At 41.4% G+C, this 22,299-nt stretch overlaps 1 protein-coding gene across 1 annotated transcript in view; it reads left to right on the top strand.

The window, feature by feature from the left end:
• The window catches only part of LOC150081054 (protein phosphatase 1 regulatory subunit 42-like), a 60,278-nt gene that overhangs the window by 17,486 nt on the left and 20,493 nt on the right, over positions 1–22,299 (top strand). Inside the window, exons 2-3 of the mRNA XM_090380901.1 lie at positions 12,110–12,276; positions 16,495–16,633. Of these exons, the coding sequence (XP_090237027.1) occupies positions 12,110–12,276; positions 16,495–16,633 (306 nt within the window). The remainder of the gene's footprint in view (positions 1–12,109; positions 12,277–16,494; positions 16,634–22,299) is intronic.

Here is a 22,299-nt window from a genome sequence, read left to right on the forward strand (position 1 = left end):
AAAGACCCACACCATACCGAAGCAGAGACTCAACAGAAACCTGTGGCAAGCCACCTCAATAAGCGAATTATCTCAACAGCAACAAAGTAACACTAGGCACCATCCGCACAATCATTTACTGTGTCGCTGTAGCAGCCATGATGAATGGAAGGAACCAGAGAACAATATAACAAAAAGGTAGATGACTGGCAGCAAAAGATAGAAGAGATAACAGCGAAGGTAGGCCAACTGACCGAGTACCACCGGGGTAACAGAAGTAAGAAGCTGATTAGAAAAGTGAAGACCATCCTCAAGAAAGACGACAACATCCTCACAAAATGAGAGACATATAATCAGAGGATCGAAGTATACCTTGACACCCTCAAGCAGAAAATCCTGGCATTCAGCAAGAGACTTCACCGTTACAGGGCGAGTGCCCAGAGGAAAACAGACAACAGGATATTTGATGAAAACTAGGGAGCCTTCTAAAGGAACATTGAACAATAGGAGAAGGAAGGCAAAGGACCCCTGACTAGAAGGCCTTTGAGGAGTTCTGGGGGAAACCTCTGAATCAGTGAAGTTAGCTATAATAGGCCGTGCGCCCTGGATAGATCTAGAAAGGAAGAAAACTAAGAACATACAAGAGATGACAGAATGGGAGATTCGGGACGAAGAGCGCAACAGTTGATCAGGAAGTCCCACGACTGGCAAACCTCAGGAACAGATAACATGCACAACTACTGGTACACGAAGTTCAGCTACACACACAGGCGCATAGCAGAGCAATTCACCAGATAATAAAGCACCTGACACAATCCCAAAGTGTCTGACTCAAGGACAAAGACCCAACAAACTAGGCAAAGTACAGACCAATCACCTGTCTCTCAACAGTGTACAAGATCCTGATCAGCTGCATAACCAAGAAAAATTTGCCTCGTTCTCCAAGAATTTGCCTAGTTCTTCCTTAAATTAATTCAATTCATCCAGTTCTACAACAAGAGATCGAAGACTGTTCTAACATTGAACCACCCGCTGGCTGAAGACAAGCTTCCGTACATCTATCCTACAACCATCTTATGAATGTCATTAACATACAGATTATTCAATCGATTCAAGGTTTAAACACCTCAATCAGATCTCCCCGCAGGCGACCTAGTCTCCAGACTTTGCAATTTTCAGAACAAGCATTTCTAGGTAAGAGCGCCCTTTTGTTCCTTTCACCAATCTAGTTGCTCTTTTCTGCAGCCGTTCCAGCAGATCTACATCCTTCCTAAAGTGAGGCCTTCAGACCTGTATAGAGTACTAGGTTCGGCCTAATCATGGCCATATACAAAGGGATAATGACTTCCTTATCCCTACTAGTAAAGTTTCTGTATATCATTGACAAAACTCCATGAGCTGTTCTGGCAGCATGTCTGCACTGTTCAGAGAATTTCATGTCTGACAGCACAATTAACCCTATGTCTTTTTCATTCTGCACTGCCTTGAGTGTAGTACCACACAGTTGATAAGTTAATCTGGAGATATTTCTACCCATATGCAGTACTTTGCATTTGTCAATGTTAAACTTCAACTGCCTTTTCTCAGCCCACAGACCCCATTTTACTGGATCTTGTTGCACCCTGATGACTGTCATTAACCACCATGCCAACCTTTGCATCATTTGCAAACTTAGATATTAAGCCTGATTTACCTTCATCAATATCATTGATAAATATTGAAAACAACAATGGGCCCAACACTGAAACCTGGGGAACTCCACTAATAATATTAGTTCCACGAAGAGCAGTGCCAATTGATAACCATTCTCTGTCTTCTTCCCCTAAACCATCCCTTTATACATATTAGTAACTTGCCCTTAATGCCACATTGCTCCAGTTTATACAGAAGTATTTTATGTGCAATAGTATGAAAACCTTCCTGAAATCCATGTACTGTATATGATGTAAAAATATTTTTTTCTATTGAGTTCCTTGGTAACTGCATCATAGTAAACTATCAGATTGGTTAGCCAGGACCGATTAACAAATCCATGCTGTGATTGCAGTATAATTGCATGCCTGTTCAGATGGGCGTGAATTACTTCTTTAGCCAGTGATTCCATTGTTTTCTCTGGAACAACCGTTAATCTAACAGATCTGTAATTACTCATGTCGCCTTTTAATCCTTTATCAATTAAGGATACATTCCTACATCTCCAGTCCATAGGGACCTCCCCTGAAGCCAAGGATGCTCTCATAATTATGGCTAAGGGTTTGCTTACCTCCTTTGCTGCCTCCCTTAATATAATTGGATAGATGGCATCCACCCTAGGTGTCTTTTTTTTATGTCGAATTTCAACAATTTCTCCTCCACTTTCTTTTCAGTTATCACAAAGTGTGATTTAGCTCCTCGTTAGAGTTTGATAAACTTCTGGCATCCCCTTCCCTAAAGAATTCCTCATGTGTGAATGTAAACGCAAAATACCTATTCACTTTGACCGCAACCTGAGCAGGGTATCCACAGTTAACCCATAGGCATCAGGTGGCCCAATGTGATTTAATTCCGTCCGTCTACCGTTAATATAAGCATAGAAGTCTTGGTTGTTTTTCTTTGTATTGTTTCCAGTGACTTCTCATAATCTGCCTTAGCTTGTCCAATCTCCTTTGTGACTTGATTACAGACTAATTTATATTTACCATACCCTTCTGCATCACCCGATAATTTAAATGGGTCACGTGCACTTTTCTGCTCTGCCACGTGTCTCAATAGTTCATCTGACATCCATTTAGGTCTAAGCTTTGAACAGAATTTCTTCATTGGCATAAAAGGCCTAATCACTTCTTTGATTACTTTCTTGAATACTTCCCATTTAGAACTTGCTGTTGGTAACCTCATCAGTTGGTCCCACTGTATAGAATTTAAAAATTGTCTGACGCCTCTGTTTTCACTCTTACGATCCAAAAGGCCTTTCCCTTTACACTTGACAGTAGTTATGTCTTTAATTAAAATCCACGTTAGCACACTGTGTTCGCTGCCACCCAGTGAGTATTTTACCCGCAGATTCGTAATGCATGAAGAATCGCTGCTGATAACCAGATCAAGAGTATTGCTTCCTCTTGTTGCCTCTCTAACATGCTGCTTTAGAGAACAGCCAACAAATAAATCCACAAAAGTCTTGCTAGTGTTTGAGAGACCAACCCACAAATTCCAGTCAACATCTGGAAAGTTAAAAGTCCCCATTATGAGATTACAATCATTAGGCCCGATTTTGAATAGTACTCTCAATTTTGTTTTCCAATGCTTATGTCACACAAAACTGACTTAATATTGCACTCGTCACCCATTTCAACTGGATGCACTGCCTTAAATTAAATGTGCATCTTAACCAAGAGCATAATCCCTCCACCTCTCCGGTTCTGTCTGTACTTCCTGTATGCATTGTACTCTCCATATTCAAATTCAGCATCACTTATGTCTGAGTGACACCAGGTCTCCGCTATTTCTACAACGTATGCATTTGATGAGTTTAATCAATACTTCAAATTCATCAAATTTATTTACAATGCTTCTAGCATTAGTGTACATGCAAGTATACATGCACATGTTCTTACTCTTAGTTATGCTAACATAGCCCATGTATTTTCTTTTTCCATGATGACCTACAGCAGGGCCAGAAATGCCAGACACCTTGCTTTCCAGCCTGCTGCATATACTGATAGTAGCAGTGCAAGGATGACTTTCACATTTGCCTGCGGCTATAGTTAAGCTATTAATCTGATCTGTGTATCCTCGATAGCATCAGCAAATATTCTTGCTCCCCTTCTATTTAAGTGTATCCCATCACTGTATAACCAGTCTCTCATGTTAACAAGCAGAGACCACGCTGTGAAAAATTTTTACCCCAATAAGCCTTGCATATTCTCTTCATGGTCGGATTGATTGACAAGGCTCTCAACATACAGGGTGTTTCAGTTAAACGTTTCAGAACTTCTAAGAGGGGTAGGGTACATCCTGACAATTCGAAATCATATAGCAATGTGGGGTCGGAAATGCTTTCCTGAAGCGGTGTTGTAGTGGGCCAGCCGCACAGCGTTTGTACGCGGAACGATATCCGACGAGGCGTATTCCCAGTCATAATTTCTTTGCAAGACTGCACCAGAGGTTAGCTGAGATAGGTTCATTTGAAAGAGCTGACAGGGACAGGGTAAGAACAGCACGGACTCCAGCCGTCGAACAGAATGTGCTGCAGCATGTACAGGGGAATCCAAGAACGAGTACACGAAGTCTAGCAAACGCAGTCGGGGTTTCCCATTGCAGCGTCTGGAGGATTCTCCGAGAACAAGACATGCATCCGTTTCACGTGCAGCGTGTCCAGACACAGCAACCGGAGGATTATGCACCTCGTATTGCTTTCGCACAGTGGTACCTTGGAAAATGTGCTACAAATCCCCTTTTTCCTGCTGAAGTGTTGTTTTCCGATGAGGCATCCTTCACAAGGGAAGGAGTTTTCAACACGCATAACGACCATATCTGGGCTGTCGAGAACCCGCATGCAATACGACGTCGTGCAGCACAGATTCGATTTTCGGTCAATGTGTAAAGTAAAGTGCAGCCATTATCAACCCACTGCAGGATGGAAGCCTCCTCAACAATTCATGTTGAGGGAAATGGACCATAATCTGCCACGCTGGTCCAGTGCGGGTTGGCAGATCGACCGTATTCAGCAGTCAGGGGCTTGAACCCCGGTCTACTCAAAGAGCGTGTGCTACTGCACTCCCGCTCCTGCCCACTCGGCTACGGAGTATTGACGTCACATGTTCCAATATATCGTTGATTGTCTCTCCTAATTTCTGCTTGTTCAGGAGAATCATCCTCTGGATTGTCTTGAGGAAAAAGCTTCTTTACAATAGTGTCAATGTATGGGCCGGTATTATGGGAGATCACCTCATCGGACCTTACCTGTTACCGTGTCGTCTAACCGGACCTATCTACTTGATCTTTCTGCAGCAAATATTGCCACAACTTTTGAGAGATGAACAGATTTCTGCATCGACGCAACAGACAATGTGGTTCCAACACGATGGAGCCCCTGCCCATTATAGCGGAGATGTTCGTAACTACCTGGATGTCACATTTGGTCAACAGTGGATCGGACGTGGTGGTCCCGTGCGTTGGCCTGCTCGGTCACCCGACCTATCATGTCTTGATTTTTATTTCTGGGGTCATATGATATCGCTAGTTTATGACACCCCTGTTGACAATGCTGAGGAGCTGGTTGCAAGAATCGCAGTAGCTGCCGAAGAAATTCGAAATTCGCCTGGAGTATTCCAGAATGTTCGGATGTCCATGCGTCGGAGATGTGAGGCGTGCATTGTAGCCCGTGGAAGAAACTTCGAACACTTACTTTAATCCATGTACCTTTTGCTTCTTTTCATGTATTATTAAACGATTTCTCACTTACGGTCTCTTTTCTTTATGGTGCTTCTGTGTACAACACCGCTTCAGGAAAGCATTTCCGACCCCACATTGCTATATGATTTCGAGTTGTCAGGATGTACCCTACCCCTCTTAGAAGTTCTGAAACGTTTAACTGAAACACCCTGTATACTTCCTCCTATTGCGTCTGGGAAGAATTGCAGACCTTTTCAAATTCACTATTAACTCGGGAATTAGTATGAAATGTTCGATTAGATTTGGCTTGTCCTTTTTTTGGACGGAAATATTGCAGCTTTGTCATCCAATAAAAGATAAAGGGTAATGGGTCAATGAAAAGGGTGCTAAGGCATTTCAGCATAAATTGGAGAATAAGGTCTGCTCCGGCTGTGACTGTGTATGGTATTACTGTGACGACATCAGCTTTGCTAATTCTAAGAACAGCAGTTGCATCCATATGCTGATTTATGGTTAGGTAGTCTGCTAATATTTCATTAGGCGGTTCGATCTAATGAAACGAATACACTGAGTGGACAGAAATAATGGACAGATTTTACTACTCGTTACTAGGTAGGTATCTGTCCTACCCGTTAATTGCCATACATCGAGACTGATAGTACAGTAACATAAACAAATCGCATAAGACAGAGACAACTCCTGGAAAAAAAAAACTGTGGAAGAAAAGAAAATGAACGGAAAAGAAAGGAATAAAGAAAAGAAGAAGAAAAGAGAATCAACGAAAAAAAAAAAAAAAGGACAGGGATTGCCCCATGAGTGTCCCAACCTGAATCAAGTGGACAAGAATAGAGACAACAAACTGCAGCCTAGCTCCCAAAGCCTTACGGCAGCCTGAAGAGGGCACCCTAGCCCTCTTCACTTTTAAACCCTACTCCCCCGAGGAGACGATTCTCTCTTCCCCCACCCTCATTTCTACTCTGGTGGGGCATGGGCATGTCACACTGAAACTTGGGGCTGTATTCCCTATTGGCCCCATACTTCTGTCTTTCTCCCCCCCAGTCTTCAGCTCCCCCCTCTCTATCTTCACGCTAGCCAAGCCCCACACACCTAAATTTAAACACATCCAAAATATCTTCGCCCACGTTCCGGACCAACTCAAGCGACGTCAACCCCACGATTGACGTTGGCATGTGTATGCACGTTGTGTGTACATATGTGATTGTGTGTACAGTATATACTGTATGTGCTTGTATACACACATATATGCATGCAATATAAATACAATATAAATTTTTTTATTATTTTATTTATTTATCTTTTTATTTTTATTTTATTTTATTTATTTATCTTTTTATTTTTATTTTATTTTATTTATTTATCTTTTTATTTTTATTTTATTTCTTTACTTTTTTTTTTTTTTTTAGGTCCTAGCTACTGAAATCTCAGGAAATTAGGCGGTAGGACCTGCCAGACTAACTTAAGTCTACTGGGTTCCTGGTCTGCCTCCACGGGGAGAAGGTGGAGCAAGGTTGGGCCTCAGTAGGGGTCCAGCGGCTAAACGACCAGATGAACAACGGTACACGGCACTACACATATACAATATCCATACACTTTTAAACCTCTGACATTTCCAGTGAACTGGTACACCCACAATGAAAACTACGCGGACATGGGGGAAACCCCTGGTGCCGTCTGACACTAAATACACCTTACACCTTACCCGTTACTAGGTAGGACAGATACTTATCTAGCAACGGGTAGGCCCACTTTCGCCCGGATAAGGGCAGTTACATGGTGAGGCATTGAGACCACTAGTTCACTAAAGCGTTTCACAGATATTTCCATCCATACTTGCTGCACTGCTGTCCATAATTCCGTCGCATTCCTGAGTGGACTGTCCAAAGCTCGAACGGACCTTTCCACAGCATACCAAAGATACTCCACAGTGTTCATGTCTGGTGAACGGGAGGCCATTCAATGGTGGTAAAATCTGCGGAATGCTCTTTCGAGGTGATTATTCCCTTCTATAAGGCAATGGTCAGGCCACACCTAGAGTACTGTATACAGGTCTGGAGGCCTCATTTCAAGAAGGATGTAGAGATGCTGAAACGAGTACAGAGAAGGGCAACAAGATTTGTGAATGGAACAAAGGGGTGCTCTTACGAAGAAAGGCTTAAGTTTTGCAAATTACAGTGTCTGGAGACTAGGCACCAGCGAGGTGATCTGATAGAGGTGTATAAAGCATTGAATGGTTTGAGCATGCCCAATGCTGATGGGATTCTTCCTCTCGCTCAGAATAATCACCTGAGAGGGCATAAATTCAAATTGAGGAAAGACAGATGTAGGATAGACGTGCGGAAATTTGACTTTAGCCAGCGAGTGGTTGGTTGGTGGAACAGACTTCCATCCCTTGTCGTGGAAGTTGATTGCCTAAATAAGTTTAAGGCTCAGCTGGACAGGTATTTTGAACGAACAGAGGGGTGAAGTGGAAGTGGTTTTTTTTTTTTTTTTTTGGCTGATGCTGCATAAGCTTGCTTTCTTGCATCAAATGCCTCTAATAATGCTAATGATGTTCTACGCACCACAGCTCTGTGGGGTGGCGCATTTTCCTGCTGGAAGGGCCCATTGACCTTGTGGGTGCCCGATAACCATGAAGGGATGCAGATGGTCTGCAAGGATGGACACGTAATCTAGACTGTTCAGAGATGCGTCTAGACGTACCAGAGGTCCCAACTTGTGTCAGGTGAACACGTCCTGGATCTAGACCATTACCGACAATCCACCTGCCAGAACAGTTCCTTGTTGACATGACAGGTGCATGGCTTCGTGCTGTTCCGCCAGATATGTACCCTCCCGTCCGCTCGAAATAACTGTAAACGGGATTCATCGGACCAAGAGACCCGTATCCAGTTATACAAAATTTCCACTGCCAATGTTCTTTTGCCCAGTTGAGGAGTAGCGTCCTGTGTCGTGGTGTTAGCAATGGGACTGTGGTAGGTCGGCGGCGGCGGCGGCTCCATAACCTATTGCGACTAATGATCGCCTCATGGTCTTGGTGGAGACGTTTTTGACACCTCTCTCGTTGAAGTCGGCCGTGATTTGTGCCATATAATGGGCTTTTTTCACTCCGTGGCTGAGTTAGTCGATCTCAGGCGTAGATAGCTCGGGTTTTTCGTCCAGCAAACACGCAAATCGACCAGAGAACACACGCAATTTACTGATAAAATAAATATGAGTAGATGTAATCATTTACAGGGGACCCTAATATCATATATATATATATATATATATATTTTTTTTTTTTTTTGGTGATTTGTGCCACTGTCGCTCTCCGGTTGGCTGAAACAATGTGTGACAAAGACGACGGCCACGTTCATCCACCACTTTTCTCCGCCCACAGCGCTGTCCACGATGAGATGTTATTCCGGAAATGGCGTATTCCTGATGCACTCTTGATACTGTAGAACGGAGATAGTGCAATTTCTGTGCCACCTCCGCGATAGAGTGACCCACTATAATCTCTCTTTAAAAGTCGGTTAACTCACGGCATTCATTCATCCATACTGACAGCGAATTACAGTCTACGTGAATGCAGTGTATCTATATTCTTGCCAGGGGGGTTTGTCTACCAGCGAGAGGAGTGACAGCGTCGCGTTGCCCAGGAACCAGGTATCTCATGAATTCTGTCCTTTCAGTGTACTGTATAATGACTGAAAAATGAAATGTGCTCTTGTGTGTCTGTGAATGAAATCCCTTTGCGTATTCGATGTGTGATTGATTTGGAACGAATAGTTTAATGATGGTGTAATCCATATTAAACCAATAAGCATCGGGGTGTAATGCAGATTGTGTATATGTCTAGCTGTCTGAAATTGTCATAATCAGTGAGGTTATGATTAGTGAGACGAGTATGTATGTTTGTTCTTTTCATGATTTTCCCTTTGATATTGAAGTATTTTTGTTTCAAGCAGATAAGAACAGTTACGTCACATGGTCACCTCAGCCACATCTCAAGCTATCCTCACTTCCATTCTCGATATCAACTGATACAAAGGAGAAAATGAGGTCACAAATGTTGCCCCTCTTAGGTTGAACTTTGCTGTTGACAATACATGAGGACAGGTTGTGTTGATGAACCCCCCCCCGTAAAGACATTTTACAACTGGTGACAGATTGAAGTCCCTACTTATCAGATACTTAGCTAATGGTTGGTTGGATGCATAGGCATAGCTATCACAATGCAAGAATTAGCAAAGCATAAGGGCCGATGAAGATGTGAGCCATTTGTCTGTCCCGATAATTTTTTTTTCAAATGTTATTGACAGAAAACTACGTCAAACAATGATATTATTATTACTGTATCTTCTTTCTTTACCTTAGGGGGTTTTTTTACGGCCCCACGATGGGTAGTGGTACGAAGTGCATGGGGTGGGTGTTATATCCGGCTATTAATATTATTATTGTTATTGTCGAGAGACTCTCTGACTCTCTTACAGGGACAGTCAAAGCGTTCCTTGGGATATGTTAAATTATATACAATTACATGGTACCCTTTAGAAAGAGATGTGCATGGTGCACATCTCTTTCATGAATTTAAAAATGGAGAACATTTTTCAATTCATTAGTTAATTAGTTACTGTGAAATACATATGGATGTAAAAACAACAAAACTATTGCAGGTCAGTTTTGTTAGACGCGAACAGAGAACATCTTTAAGTACAGGGCGTTTATGAAGTCAGTAACAAAAATGAAGCTCAATGAAAATATGCTTTTCACATATATAATCTCTAATGTATTCTTTTTTTAAGCTGAAAAAAGCTAGCTAAAAAATACACCACTTGAAGGCCAAATGTGCGCATTGCCGTCTTCACTGGTGTTCAAAAAATAAGAAAATGTTTCTGCTACATTGTGGAATGGGAATCAGTGACAACCCCTACTGTTGCATGTGGTGCAATAGAAGACTGGAATCATCTGGTATTTATCTGTCAACATTATGAGGATCTCCGCATCATCCTGTTTACATGTATACAAGACATGTTAACATGTTTACATTTCCTCAAGGAAATGAACACTTATACATCACAGAAGAAAACTACTACTATGAGTTTACCACGCCCTCTTCACAAGACGAAACACCCTATTGTCAAACATCTGATCCTAATCTAACTGGCCAACCGAACTTAACCTGGAGAGAATTAACTGGTCCTCCGGCCATCTGATTCACCAGTGGCGATTTACACCCATCTCTCTTGCTGTGTGCCTTATTTATCCTTCTCCCCGGATCGCCCTTTCGCGTGTTCGCGTGATGGAGCTTATGGCTCCATTGATAACCTGAAGGATGCCTTCGCCTACATCCTCTATATTTCTATACCCTCCCCTTTTGCGTACATTCTGTACTCCCCCGACTCTACTTTTTTTTTTTGTCTCCTTCCAGGAAGCTTAGGCGATCTTGGTAGGGACAAGCGAGAGAATAATGGGCAGCCTGGATACCTCCTAGTGGTGTGTGCGGGCAACATGGGGGTCCCATTAGGGGCCCTGCTGCGAAATTCCAGGACACCCAATAGAACCCAACCCAACACATTCAACACAACACTTACAGTAGTACTGTATAACTTCACAGCGTACATATGGCACAGATGTGGGACCCCACAGGTGGCGCCTGACCCTAATACTATGCACACAATGCACCTATTTGGCTTTCGGAATTGACACTTCCATGTTGAGATGTTCCCCAAGATGAAGAATTACTAGTTGGTCTTTACTACGAAAATACCCAGAGTGTCATTGGAGTCTAATCTGCACTGTATGATATTCACACAGGAGTAAACAAGCACCTCGAATTTTCTGAATTCTTAGAATCCGCGTTAACCCGACATAATCTGTCCCCCCCTCCCCCGAGCAGAGCTGAAGGTCCATCTATAACCATTTGTCTTTGCGTATTCAATGAGCAGTTTATGCATGTCTTCTGACATGCTTGTTGTAGTGGGGGTTTTCGGAGCATCAGTGAGTAAGGCTATATTGTTCTTTGTAAGAATTTTATATTTGCTGGATGAAAAATCTAAGTTTCCTGGAGAAAAAAATCATGCTACCCTCGCCTGAGACCGCCTCGCCTAACTCAGCTACATTGCTAAAAAAGGCTCATAAAAATTTCTCACTCCATCGACGGGACTCGAACTTAGGTGTTTTCCATCCGGTGAAGGGAGGGTGGCAATTCTACCAACTGTGCTACCCACGAGGTCTCTGACATGCTTCAGGCGAGTGTCAGCAACAGGGGGATACATCTAGAAGGATGGCTACTAGGTTTCATTTCCCTCCCCCGTCCTCAAACGATCAAAACAAAAAAAAACTGAGTAATTTTCTCTAGGTCGGAGTAGCTGCCTTGACCTTTAGTCCTCCTCTTTTCCTAAAAAAAAGGTACTTCATCTCCTTAAATTTATAGACCCGCATCGTAGGCAAATTGGACCTTTTAAAAATGTCAGTACGTGTACTGGGTTTGATAAAAACTACTTTGTCCCCCAGGTGGCGAGATTTGTAGCTTTCAAAAAAGAACAAAAGAAAAAAACAAACATTATTACAGATTATGCATATACAATACATGAAACAATATTTGTTTATGCGGCTTCATTTTTTAGATATTAATTTTTAAAAGTGATTCCAGACTTAATAACCACCATGTATTATTAATATCATTTGGGTTTGTTTGTTGTATTTAATACGTCAGTTGATCTAACAGTGTGGTTTTTGTTTCTGTTTACAGGAAAATCTGGCTATGTGTAAGAATTTAATTGCCCTTTACCTCTACGAAAACAGGATATCCGTCATCGAGAATTTGGATCCTTTAGTGAATCTTGCCTGTCTTTATCTTCAGAACAATCACATTACAAAAATGGAACGTTTAGATCAGTTGAAGAATCTAAGGAAACTGTAAGTTTAGAGTTTAAATATTGGGGGGAGGGATTGGAATGCATATATGAAGCAGAACAATATTACAATATTGGTAATATTTGCTATGCAAAGAACTGCAAAATTTATGCCATTTTTAGCAGTTATTGTGGTGCCTATTGAATAATTTCTCTCTAACATACTTATTACACTGTACAAGGCTTTGATCTCGCAGAGTTGCGAACATGCGTAGTAAGAAAATTATCATTATTAAAAAAAAAAAAAAAAAAATATTCCCTTTACGGGATTTTTTCCTACCCGTGATGGGTACCAAGTGCATAGGGTTGTCCGATTACTACGCTGCTCTACAAAATGAAGAGAACACGTAAAAAAACGTCGTGTAACTGGTGCAGATTGTGATGAAGCGGAACAAAATTCGGTACGGTGGTGTACCACAGAATAACGGTAAGATGAGGAGACAATGAGAAGTTTCAGACAAGTATAAGGGACATTTATAGGGGTTGTATAAGAATTACCAAAAAGGTCACATTACAGAAGTCGATACAGATGCTCCAAAATATGGTCAGATGACATCAGCATATGATCCCCTTCTAACGGCTAAACAGGCCTGAGCTAAGCAGTGAACCATGCTCGATAAAAGGGTGTCTGTAAGATTCTGCGGCAACAATTACTATTCTTCCACCAGTTCAAAGCTTAGCTCAACAAGTGACAGAGGAGTTAGCTGTCAGCGTGCAATGCGACTCCCAAGGGCGCCCCCACACGTTCGATCGGATTTAAGTCTGCTGATCGTGCTGGCCATGGAAGTGTCGTTGGATATCTTCAGTTTCGCGATATTCTTCTACCACTTGAGCTCTATGTGCAGTGGCGTTGTTGTGAATGAAAAAAAATCTGAGCCAACCGAAACCCTAAAAAGTGGCACATGGGGTTACCGAGCATCTGTTCTCGGTAACCTCTGCGCAGTTACGGTAGCCCTAACAAAAACATAAAGAGGGATGCGGCCGTCGATCATTATTCCTACCCACAGCCTCCACCGCAAATGCCCCTTTCTCTGATGTTGGAGGGATGGTACCACATTCCTCGTTGTCTCCAGATGAAATAACGTCTAGAATCTGTTTGTAGGCTAAAACGGGACTCATCAGAAACACAACTGTATCCCATTTTTCCGGGCTCCAAGTCGCATGTTCATAGCACCAGTTTTGATGAGCTGTGCAGTGGTTTGCAGTTAATGGAATTTTTTTTTGTATTTGTGTTTGTATGGCGGTCTCCAGAATTTCTCCTATAACCGCGGTTAATGGAATACATAGCACTGACTTCCTTTAGTAGATTCCACTCGAATTGAGCCTTCTTAACACAGTCCTGTCGAAAATGTTTTCACCTGTGGCCGCAGCAACCTCAAGTTGATGACAGGACATCGTAGGGTTCCGTCTTGCTGTTAGACCAGATAGCGGTCTGTTCTGGTCGATGTAGCCGTCGGGCGACATTGTCCAGTTCTTCTTGTAACGGTTCCTGTCTCCTGAAACTGCTTCCGTAGTGCCGAGACCAGCCAGTGGTGGTCAACCTGCGGCCCGCGGGCTGGATGGGGGCCGAGAATTATTTTTATACGGCCCGAGTGGAAAGTGAACTAAAACAGCATTTTCAATTTTTTTAATTATCAAAAAAATTTTCTCATTAAATGTTTTGTTCAGTAAATGTAATTGTGTATTGTACTTAATAAAATTTTCGAATATTTTCAATTTTTGCCGTATCATTATATTTATTTATTCACCTTAATATTGAAAAGCAGTGATCCATTTCAGGTTGTAAATTTTCTAAAGCAAGCATTTAAAAGCAAAAGTAAGGTATTTTTTAAAAAAAACAAACGTAAGCCGCTAAGATTATTACTATATTAAATACTACTCTTACACCACGTGAAATTAATAATATAGTTTATTAAGCTATTTGCCTAAATACTATACATTAAGATGACGTTTCAGGTATCTTACAGCTACCCACCATCAGACCATGCTGTTGGGGAAACAAAAATAGAAAGGGTTACAAATTTGAATATATTAAAATATAATTACCAATATTGCATTTGCAATTACTAGAATTACTATTATAATTATAATTATACACTGAAAGGACAGAATTAATGCGATATCTGGTTCTTGAGCAACGCGACGCAGTCACCCATCTCACTAGTGGACGAACCACCACTTGGCAGGTATACGTGTATCACTGGATTCAAGTAGACGGTAATTCGATGTCAGTGTGGATAAATGTCGTGAGTTAACCTACTTTAAAATTGGGATGATAGTGGGTGCCCGACATACGGGTCACTCTATCGCGAAGGTGGCACAGAAATTGCACTATCCCCGTTCGACAGTATCAAGAGTGTATCAGGAATACGCTATTTTCGGAATAACGTCTCATCGTAGACAGCGCTGTGTGTGGAGAAAGGTGGTGGATGAAAATGGCCGTCGACGTCTGTCTCGCATTGTGTCAGCCAAGCGGAGAGCGACAGTGGCACAAATCACCGCTGATTTCAACGCGGAAGGTGCCAGAAATATCTCCATCATGACCATCAGACGATCGTTAACCGCAATAGGTTATGGGAGCCGCCGACCCACCAGAGTCTCGTTGCCAACAACACGACACAGGACCCTACGCCTCAACAGGGCAAAAGAACGTCGATTGGACCTTGGATGATTGCAGATGGGTCTCCTGGTCCGATGAATTCCGTTTACAGTTATTTCGAGCGGACGGGAGGGTGCGTATCTGGCAGAAACTGCACGAAGCTATGCACCCGCCATGTGAACAAGGAACATTTCAGGCAGGTGGACTGTCGGTAATAATCTGAGGCGTGTTCAACTGGCACACGTTTGGACCTCTGGTACGTCTAGACGCATCTCTGAACAGCCCAGGTTACGTGTCCATCCTTGCAGACCATCTGCATCCCTTCATAGTCATCGTGCACCCACAGGGCAATGGACTCTTCTAGCAGGACAAAGTGCCACCCCACACAGCCGTGGTGACTAGCACATGGTTCGAAGAGCATTCCGCAGATTTTACCACCATAGAATGGCCTCCCCATCCACCGCACATGAACTCTGTGGAGCATCTTTGGGATGCTGTGGAAAGGTCCGTTCGAGCTTTGGATCGTCTACCCAGGAATGCGATGGAATTATGGACAGCGGTGCAATAAGCATGGATGGAAATACCTGTGGAACGCTTTCGTGAACTAGAGAACTGAATGCTTCGCCGTGTGACCGCCCTTATCCGGGCGAAAGGTGGGCCTACTCGTTACCAAGTAGGTAACCCATGATTTGTATCCACTCAGCGTATAATTAATATAATTTTGGTTCCCCAACAGCATGCTCCGATGATGGATATCGGTAAGATCCCCGAAACGTCACCTTAATGTGTAGTAGTTTAGGCGAAAAGCTTAATAAACTATATTATTAATTTCACGTGGTGTAAGAGTGGTATTGAATATAGTAATAATCTTAATAGAAAACAACCACGTAACGTCCTTCACTAGCTATATTAAAAGTAAGTCATTTTTTTATAATTTTAATAAAATCTAAAAAATAAATCACTGACACAGATTTGTTGCACATAAAAGTGTTGAGAATTTCCATTTTTATATACTGTATAGCCTGAAAATAAAAAATGGTAACACGAAAACAGAAACTTCCTTTACATTTAACAAGATATGGAAAATGTAACACACAAATTTTTTTCCAATCACTCAGTGCGGCCCGCGAATCAAATCTAACTTCGAACATGCCCCGGTATGGGAAAGGTTGGACATCACTGCATTAAGCCAACGTACCACCTCCACTTATGACTGCCGGCTTCAAGTCGTCCTCTAAAAGAATTGTCTAAATGACGACGACTTGCCATCCTGAGTACTGGAGATGTAGCTGTCCCACTGAGCAAGGTAAAAAGAAAAAAAAAAAAAAAAAAAAAAACGGGAATGAAGTGATGTGGTCGCAACCTGTGTTTTTATAGGCATGAATAATTTGCGCAATGTGCGACTCAGCAAGGTGGTAGATTGATTTCTATTGGATACTCGGAATTTGCATGCCAGAATGCCTTTTGTATCAAATATTCGCCTTTGGCGATACCGTTCACAATAAAATATTGATGAGAAACATTTTGTTCTATTAATTGTGTTGAGCGGTGTATTTAAATAAGCTAATTGCAGAGATTGTGCTACTGTTCGTCTATTAGCAGTATATATTTCTATTTTTTCAGGTATATAGGCCAAAATGCTATAACGAGAGTAGAAGGCTTAGAGGCTCTAAATCAGCTCGAAGAATTGCACATCGAAAGTCAGCGACTGTCAGAAGAAGAGCAACTTTCATTTGATCCAGCATCCATAAAAGCAATTGCAGTAAGTATTACTATCGTAAATATAATGCCACTGTGAGAACCGGAGTTTTCTTACTATTTATTTATTTATCTATCTATTCCTCTATATAATTGCGTATTGCCATACCCCGCACTTTGGAACCCAATTTTGGTAGTTGTGTATTATTTTTGATTTAAGCCCAACTGGATACTCGGTCATTTCAAAGCTCATAAGCTACCTGACTACTATATTTATTCTTTCTGTCACAGAAGATTCTGGGCACTGAGGATATATTTATTCCCCTTGTATAGGTTTGGACTTAGTGCAAAATTTTTTGAGGGCAGTGTATATTTCTCTTAGAAAAATGAAGCACTTATTTGAATTTCTAAACATAACAAAGGTTTATTTCAATATCAAAATTTACAAAGTATTATCTCATTTAAATGTTAAGAAATATTATCTCCACCTTCTGAAAATTTTACAACACTACTTCAAATTAACGTTAACTTCAGGATCAATGAAAGCTTTCGTTCTACCTCCTTTATACATATTCATCATACATTTTTCAATTAATCTAAAATTTTTGTTTCAATTTTTTTTTGTACACACAACACATTTCCTCTAACAGTCTCAGACTATACAACTCTTTAAAAACAATCCCTTTAGCCTTACAAAACACTATTCCTCTAACCAATTTTCAATCAAATATCTACCCCTTCACAAACGTATACAACTTAGGGATATATATGTTTTCCCTAGAGCACTTATACGTAATCCTGAGCATATAACATATATATTCTACACAATGCTTTTATATCAGAGATAGATAGTATTTCTCACTCTCTCTCTTTCTTTCTTTCTACCTATCTAACCCAGTTTCTTACTATGTGCTTGTGTTCTAGGCCTATGCCAAGTTATCTGGCAATAAGGTTCTTTGTCTTTTCTTTACTTCCGCAGCCACCAGCCAGATGGTCTTCCTTGTACCTGGCTTACAGATTTTTCAGACATTCCTTTTCAAGATTCTCCTTTCGAGAGATCGATGGGCGATGGTTTGCATCCATTTTATTTTCGTACTATGATGACGCTCGGACTTCTTACGCATTCAGTAGGCCGTTCATCAGACATACTTCTCATCGTTTTTTTTTTCGACTATCTTCACTCTTCCAACCTTTACCTCAAAACACAGGCACTACTTCATGACATTCTTTCCGACACGACGTTACAACATTATTCTTTTCAGACATTCACAAAACCAAAATTTTCCTACTACGTCACACTTCTCCTTGCGCTCCCGATTTTTGTTTTCATTCTCCCGCCTTCTTCTTAACCAATCACCATCACCTTCTCATCCAGCATCTCATCTCTATCCTAATTCATCCTTCATCTGAAATATTTGTATTAGCCGTGTGCTGTATGGCTGGGCAATCCGACCCCCGAAGTACAAAGGTTGCGGAGCCACATCCTTCTGGAACTTTCCCCTAACTGTACTTTCCCTTAATCCGGTTTGTTAGTCAGGTCTCTTAGTCAGAAACAGACGCCCTTCAGATGCATTCTAGGGTCAGTTTCATTATATGTACCTGGAACTTAAGTTATCTTCCATTACTAGGTTCAACCGGCCTCCGTAGCCGAGTGGTCAGGAGCGGGCGTATAGTAGCACACGCTCTTTGAGTAGACCGGGGTTCAAGCCCCGGTCTACTCAAATTGAGTGCTGAATACGATCGATCTACCAACCCGCACTGGACCAGTGTGGCAGATATATGGTCCATTTCCCTCAACATGAATTGTTGAGGAGGCTTCCATCCTGCAGTGGGTTGATAATGGCTGCAATTTACCTACCTTTTTTTTACTAGGTTCACAGTCTATCATTCTACTCAAGCACATACCATGATTAACGGATAATTTGGGACGGTGACTTTATTGCTTCCCCAACGTATCTTTCCTGTCATTGCCTGCATTCCGAACCATTATTTTTAGAAATCAAACTTGCCATCCATCGTCACATTCTAATTATTCTGTACTTGCTCACATTGGCATAACGAATCAGCAATCTGCTTCAGATGAATATCTGGGCAGATTTAGATGAAAGAGCACTTAGCTTGCCCTATCTTAGATTTTTTGTAGCTAACTACAAAGAAGAATTTGAAAATTTTGTTATAAAATTTTTTTCTAACTAATTAATATAAAATTATTCCTTTTATTTATACTTGTAAGATTTGGGATCTTACACCACATTATAATCGCTGAGAAGATTTTATATATGAGAGTTTAAAATAGTGTTGAGACCGCGTTAAATATTCAAATACTGAACAGTAGTTGAAGTTGAAGAGCTACCGGATTTGAATGAGATTTTGGCAACATCGTGTCACCGTCAGTAGCTTGTTACGCGCGTTAGTAGAAGGGTTTGAGCCTTGTTTTGACGTTGCAGATAACCGATTCCAAAGAAAAAGGTGTGTGCGTTATGTTTTGCTCGAAAATGGGGAAAACGGCTTTTCAAACACGAAGCATTAAAAGAGAATTTGGGAATTAAGGTGTGCTGACAACATCTTGATGGTTTCAAATTCCGGAAAAATAATAGCCCGTGCAATCATGAAGATTTTTTTTTTTTTTTTGACATGTTTTGGCAAGGCAACAGACTAACGAATATTTTCCTGAGCTGAATTTCTGAATCTGACATTCTATTGAAAGACTAGCTATATGATGAGAAGGAAATTCGCACAGAAGTGGTATTTAAATACAGAAGTGATTCAGTCAGAAGGAACTATGCACAACAATGAGATAAGGGCACCTGGTTCCTTCACCATGATAATGCCCACCCCGAGATTGCCCTCTCGTTAGTTGAATATCTAGCCAAACACAATTTTTGTATTGTACACACACTGGAAAAAAGAATATGGGCCACTGTATTAAGACAGTCACAGACAAAGAAATGCAAATAGATGCAAAGAAAACTGTGAAGTGGGGGGGAGGGGTGAAGACAAGTTGCCTCGATAGTATAAACACTGCACAGGCTATTCAACGGCAGTAATCTGAAGAATGGGGAAAATTCTTGATCTATTAAAAAAAAAAAAAAAAAAGCCGTGAATTAGGGTTGAATTTGAAAGTGTCTGCAATTCTGTCCAGACACGATAGGAGGGAGTATATGATGAGAGCCTTGTCGGTCAATTCGGCACTGAAAGGATTGTGCAAGGCTCAAGGGGTAGAATTTTTTTTCAGCCTAGTCTGTACTTGTTAACAGGAGAGACTGCTTCTACAGGGATGGGATACACTTAAATATTAAGGGTGCAAGAATATTTGCTGATGCTATCGAGGCAGTGTTAGGTGGGTCGGAAAACTGCTAGCTTGAGGGGATACAAGGACTAATAGATTAACAGTAGCCACTGGCAGAGGTGAAAGCGATTCTTGCACTGATTCTATTTGAATGAGCAGAAGCCTGGAAAACAAGATGCAGGGTGTTTCAGAGAGTGCTGGGAGTTATTGCGGTACAAAACAACACATGGATTGTGTTAGGGTAGCTAAGAATAGGAACAGGTGCAGTATATTTGCGTGTACACCAATGCTAGGAGTTTGGTAAATAAATTTGATGAATTTGAGGTATTGTTCAAAACATCAAAGGGAGATATTGTTGGAATATCAGAGACGTGGTGTCACACAGATATAAGGAATGCAGAACTGGAATTTGGGGAGTACAACGTGTACAGAAATGTGTATATGTAAGGGCGGCACCTAGAATGCTTGTTCAACTCCGCCTCGTATCTCTGTGAAGAACCGTATCATTACAATTGGGCCAGATGTGTGTGACGTAGGTTTGTGTGTATTATGTGTGTGTTCTGTTGTTCTGTTCTGGCCGCTTGGCTACCCAGAAGCATCAGTCACCTGGACAAATGATTCTGGGTACTCGTCCACGCCACGGGAAGGTGGGCCAGTCCCAATAAAACACGTACCGTCTCTAAAGAGACTCTGACCCACCTGGTGTTGTCAGCAGGTGGGCCGGGAACCTCTGGGGGCCCATTCCAGAGGCAAGAGAGGAGAAAGAAGAAAAAAAAAAAAAACTACCCGTGGTGCAGGTTATAAAAAAAAAAATAATAAATAAAACAATAATAATAAATAAAAAATAATAAAAAAGCTAGTGGTGCGTGCAGGTAATATATTATAATAAAGATAATACATTGAAATATATTGTAATAATAAAGTGATATATTTATGTATGAGAAATAAAAATAAAATAAAAATTGATAGTGTGGCAAATTGAGCAAAAAAACGATAATAATTATATTAATAATAAAATAAAAATAATAATTAAAAATAATAAAACTTAAAATAAATAAAAAATAAAATATATAGAGAAAATAAATAAAAATAAATAAAAATAATAAATAAAAATTTGAATTTAGCCTTCCCCTTCACAAGTGTGAAATCTAGGCTGTAGAATTGTTTGTCTGGTTTTGGTTGGCATTGGCATACATGGTCTTTCGCCTGGTAAAAATGCCAGATGCAAAGGCCTGCAGGGAGGAAAGATTGTCTGGAGTCTGGATTAGTTGATCCACATTGGTTGGGGAGAAGTTCAGAATGTCTCTCCGAAGTTGATCTCTGAGATCCTCGTACAAGTCACAGTCAAAAAGAAGGTGGTACCAGTTTTCCTTACCTCCACAAAAGCATAGGTCGGTAGCGAGAAGCCCCAGTTGGTACAGCTTTTCATTCAGGGAGCCGTGGCCGGTCACCAAGAAGGACGTTTCAAGGCTGAGAGAGAACCAGGATCTTGCAGTTTTGGTCATTGCAAACTTTACCTCGGGGAGGAATCTTTTGGTTGCTGTGCCTTGTGGCGACGTATTCCACCTGGTTTGCCAGATGTTCACCAGTTGGCTGTAACATCTTGTTTTTTCCCACTTATCATCTGCAGTGAGATTAAGCTCAATATCCAGAATATAGGTTGGTATTTTCTTTCTGATTCTGAAGCAGAGCCCACGGAAGATCGTAAACAAATCAAGCGGGAGAGTTCCCGCAATTACCTGAATAGCTGCCGTGAAGACAGTCCTGCATATAGGGTGGGTGGCCAGGATCATTCCTCTTTGAATGGAGTTCAGTTTGTTTCTCATTTTTATAATAACTGCAAGGTGGAACCACACACCGGCAACATAAGTTACAATGGGTAGGAATACTGCTTTGTAGTATAGCGATAACGTTCTCTTAGACAAACCCCAATCACTTCGAGAGACTCTGAGGATGGAGGCAGAAAAACCTTTAACTTTGGTGCCGAGGTGTTGGAGGTGTGGGAAGAAGCAGAGTTTGTGGTCTATAGTGACCCCTAAGACCCTTGCTTGCGCAACTAAAGGCAGTTGCACACCAGAGATCTTGATTTGCGGGGATCTCCGCAGGTCAGGTTTGTTCTTGAAGATCATCATTTTGGATTTAGCTGGATTTATATGGAGCTCGTTTAACCTGGTCCGGATGGAGAGATTGGACAAAACATGCTGAGCATTAGCTTCCAGAGAAGAGCGTGAGTTTCCAGAAACAATGATGGTGAGATCGTCCGCAAATGCTACAATTTTTGTGTTGTCAAAGGAGTTACCAAGCCAATTTTGGAGAACCACGTGTACAGAAAGGATAGAAAGGGAGGAGGGGTTATGCTATTAGTTAAGGAACACATAAAATCCAAGGAAGTGAAGCCATTCGACATCGCTGGACAGTGCAGCGTCGAGTCAGTTTGGTGT

Source organism: Mastigoproctus giganteus, chromosome 9 (genome assembly GCF_048544385.1).
Source record: "Mastigoproctus giganteus isolate SK-2022 chromosome 9, ASM4854438v1, whole genome shotgun sequence".
Taxonomy (NCBI): Eukaryota; Metazoa; Arthropoda; class Arachnida; order Uropygi; family Thelyphonidae; genus Mastigoproctus; species Mastigoproctus giganteus.